At 37.3% G+C, this 3,036-nt stretch overlaps 1 protein-coding gene across 1 annotated transcript in view; it reads left to right on the top strand.

Moving 5' to 3' along the window:
* Positions 1-1,038: 1,038 nt before the first annotated feature.
* The window catches only part of LOC106471895 (relaxin receptor 2-like), a gene marked incomplete at both ends in the record, with an annotated part of 50,625 nt that continues 48,627 nt past the window's right edge, over positions 1,039-3,036 (top strand). The window contains one exon of the mRNA XM_022400504.1: positions 1,039-1,317. Within this exon, the coding sequence (XP_022256212.1) occupies positions 1,039-1,317 (279 nt within the window). The remainder of the gene's footprint in view (positions 1,318-3,036) is intronic.

Below are 3,036 nucleotides of genomic sequence, written 5' to 3'. Positions count from 1 at the left end.
AGCGGTTAAAAGCTAAATAATCACGAAAATTATAAGCTGGGAGATGGATTGTTTGTTGCTTGTTGTTAAGCGCAAGTCTCAACAACGGGCTATTTGTGCTCTGCCCAACTAAGGAAATATAACCATACAATTTTCAGCCCCATGTAGCCAAACTCAAACAGTTTTAATTGTCATCCTTTGCTTTCCACTTCAGTTACTAGTCTTACTCCATAAAATGGCAACCATGCAAGAAAAGATTCAATATTTCGTTTTGCATTGAAAATACCAATAATCACACATTCGCCCTTTGAACTCAGAGGATGTACAGGGGGAATTTCCCCCTTTGTAGAAAGTCCCCTCTGAAGTACAGTATTTTCCATTTTGCCGAATTTCAATTTTACATTCCCTCTTGCCCCAGGTGGAAAGTTATGGATTCAACACTGGTCATGGGGGTTTTTTCCGAGCCCCAAACATTACACGAGCCAGAGATGCGTTGTCTTTATCTATGTGGTCAAGAAGGTTGCGATTTTAACACTGGAGTGAAAAATATAAAACATGACAATAAAAACATTTTAGTTGGGCTACAAGATATTGACAACTGACAAATGAAAAATAAAACATGACAATAAAATATGTCTGAGTTTGGCTACAAGAGGCTAAAAACTGGTTGTATTTCCATAGTTGTTTAATTATTAACCCCCCACTCTCCCAGTGGCACAGCGGAATGTCTACGGACTTATACTGCTGGAAACCGGGTTTCGATACCCGTGGTGGGCAGAGCTCAGATAGCCCTTAGTGTAGCTTTGTGCTTAATAACAACCAACAATTTAGTTATTAGTGTAGTCGAACATATATATTTTAATCGGTAATAATTCATTGCAATTATTTTGAAAGTTTGTTTTCAAACGTATCTGTACGGCAACAAAAAAACTTTTGACTTCAACAGTATTACGTCAAAAAATATCTACCAACATTTGTTGTTGTTTTTTAACTCACAATTCAGTGCTTCTACATTGACAGTGGGTGAAATTGTAGGGCGATTATCATTTCTTTTTTCAGAATCCTCCTGTGATCCAGGCTATTTTCCTTGTAACATCAACGACATCTGTATCGAGCAACGCTCCAACTGCGACGGCCAAGAAGACTGTCCTGATGGGTCAGATGAACTGAACTGTGGTAAGAAGTATAGGCTTTTTTACTGTCCTGATGGGTCAGATGAAATCAACTGTGGTAAGAAGTATAGGCTTTTTTACTGTCCTGATGGGTCAGATGAAATCAACTGTGGTAAGAACTATAGGCTTTTTTACTGTCCTGATGGGTCAGATGAACTGAACTGTGGTAAGAACTATAGGCTTCAAAGCCCTTTCTAGCTATTTTGGCTGTTTAAGTTCGTGTATCTGTATTATCACAGTGAGAAGAAAATAGTGTATCACTTTGTAGCGGAAATACAATCATGTGTGCACATGAGCAGCCTGTGAACTTATGGAATTGACCAGCCACTTGGCCTAATTACATGGTAATTGTGTGAACTTATAGAATGGATCCAGACACTTGGCCTAATTACATGGTAATTGTGTGAATTTATAGAATAGATCAGGAACTTGGCCTAATTACATGGTAATTGTGTGAACTTATAGAATGTGTGAGCTTATAGGATCGATCAGGAACTTGGCCTAATTACATGGTAATTGTGTGAACTTATAGAATGGATCCAGACACTTGGCCTAATTACATGGTAATTGTGTGAACTTATAGAATGTGTGAACTTATAGAATAGATCAGGAACTTGGCCTAATTACATGGTAATTGTGTGAACTTATATAATGGATCAGACACTTGGCCTAATTACATGGTAATTGTGTGAACTTATAGAATGTGTGAACTTATAGAATAGATCAGGAACTTGGCCTAATTACATGGTAATTGTGTGAACTTATATAATGGATCAGGCACTTGGCCTAATTACATCGTAATTGGCAATAATTTGCGTTATAAAGACCTCGCTAATTATGATGACACTTACAACCATTCGGTAAACTTGAGCTTTCGACTCCCCTGGTGGCAATCGCTCGCGTGCAATCATAACAACAGTACCTAAGCAATAGTATAGAGTTGGTAACAAGAGGAAATCCTTAATAGCCGTGAAGCTTGAAATTGCTTTAAACAGGCTTAGAGTAAATTAATGTGAGACCTTTTCTGCCTGTTTATTAGCTATATTTTTTGTGCACTAGCAATACCAAGCGTGGGGCGCGCGTATACCAGATTCGATTTTATTACTCATCAGGATCTCTACCAGCCTACCCTCAAATTGAAATTATTTTAAGCAGGATTAGAGTGAATTGATCTAGGAGACCTTGGGCATGATCAAATACATCAATCGAAAGGGTATGATCTCTTGACTCGTAAACTGTAATTAGATCTCATTTCGGTCAATAGATGACGGAACTATGAGCTAAAAAAACTCTAACGGTTTCTATTGTAAAAAAAAACTTCAGCGCTTTGTGTTGTAAAAAAACTCAAGCGCTTTGTATTATACAAAACTCTAGTCTTTGTGTTGTAAAAAAAAACTCTAGCGGTTTCTATTGAAAAAAAAATATCCAATGCTTTGTATTGTAGAAAAGTCCAGGGTTTTGTACTGCAAAAAAAAACAAAAAAAAACACAACAAATCTACAGTTTTATATTTTTCCGCAGCTAAAAAAAAATCAGTATTTCTTATACCACCTGTAGTTCCCTGGTGGCTGTTGATAAAATTTCAGTATTTGTTATGCTACCTGTAGTTTCCTGGTGGCTGTTGTTGTAAATTTAGTATTTGTTATACCACCTGTAGTTCCCTGATGGCTGTTAATGAAAATTCAGTATTTGTTATACCACCTGTAGTTCCCTGGTGGCTGTTGATGAAAATTCAGTATTTGTTATACCACCTGTAGTTCCCTGGTGGCTGTTGATGTAAATTCAGTATTTGTTATACCACCTGTAGTTCCCTGGTGGCTGTTGATGAAAATTCAGTATTTGTTATACCACCTGTAGTTCCCTGGTGGCTGTTGATGTAAATTCAG

Source organism: Limulus polyphemus, unplaced genomic scaffold, assembly GCF_000517525.1.
Source record: "Limulus polyphemus unplaced genomic scaffold, Limulus_polyphemus-2.1.2 Scaffold4948, whole genome shotgun sequence".
NCBI classification, from domain to species: domain Eukaryota; kingdom Metazoa; phylum Arthropoda; class Merostomata; order Xiphosura; family Limulidae; genus Limulus; species Limulus polyphemus.
The sequence above is the reverse complement of the archived record's forward strand: the minus strand, read 5'-3'. Positions and strand labels throughout refer to the sequence as shown.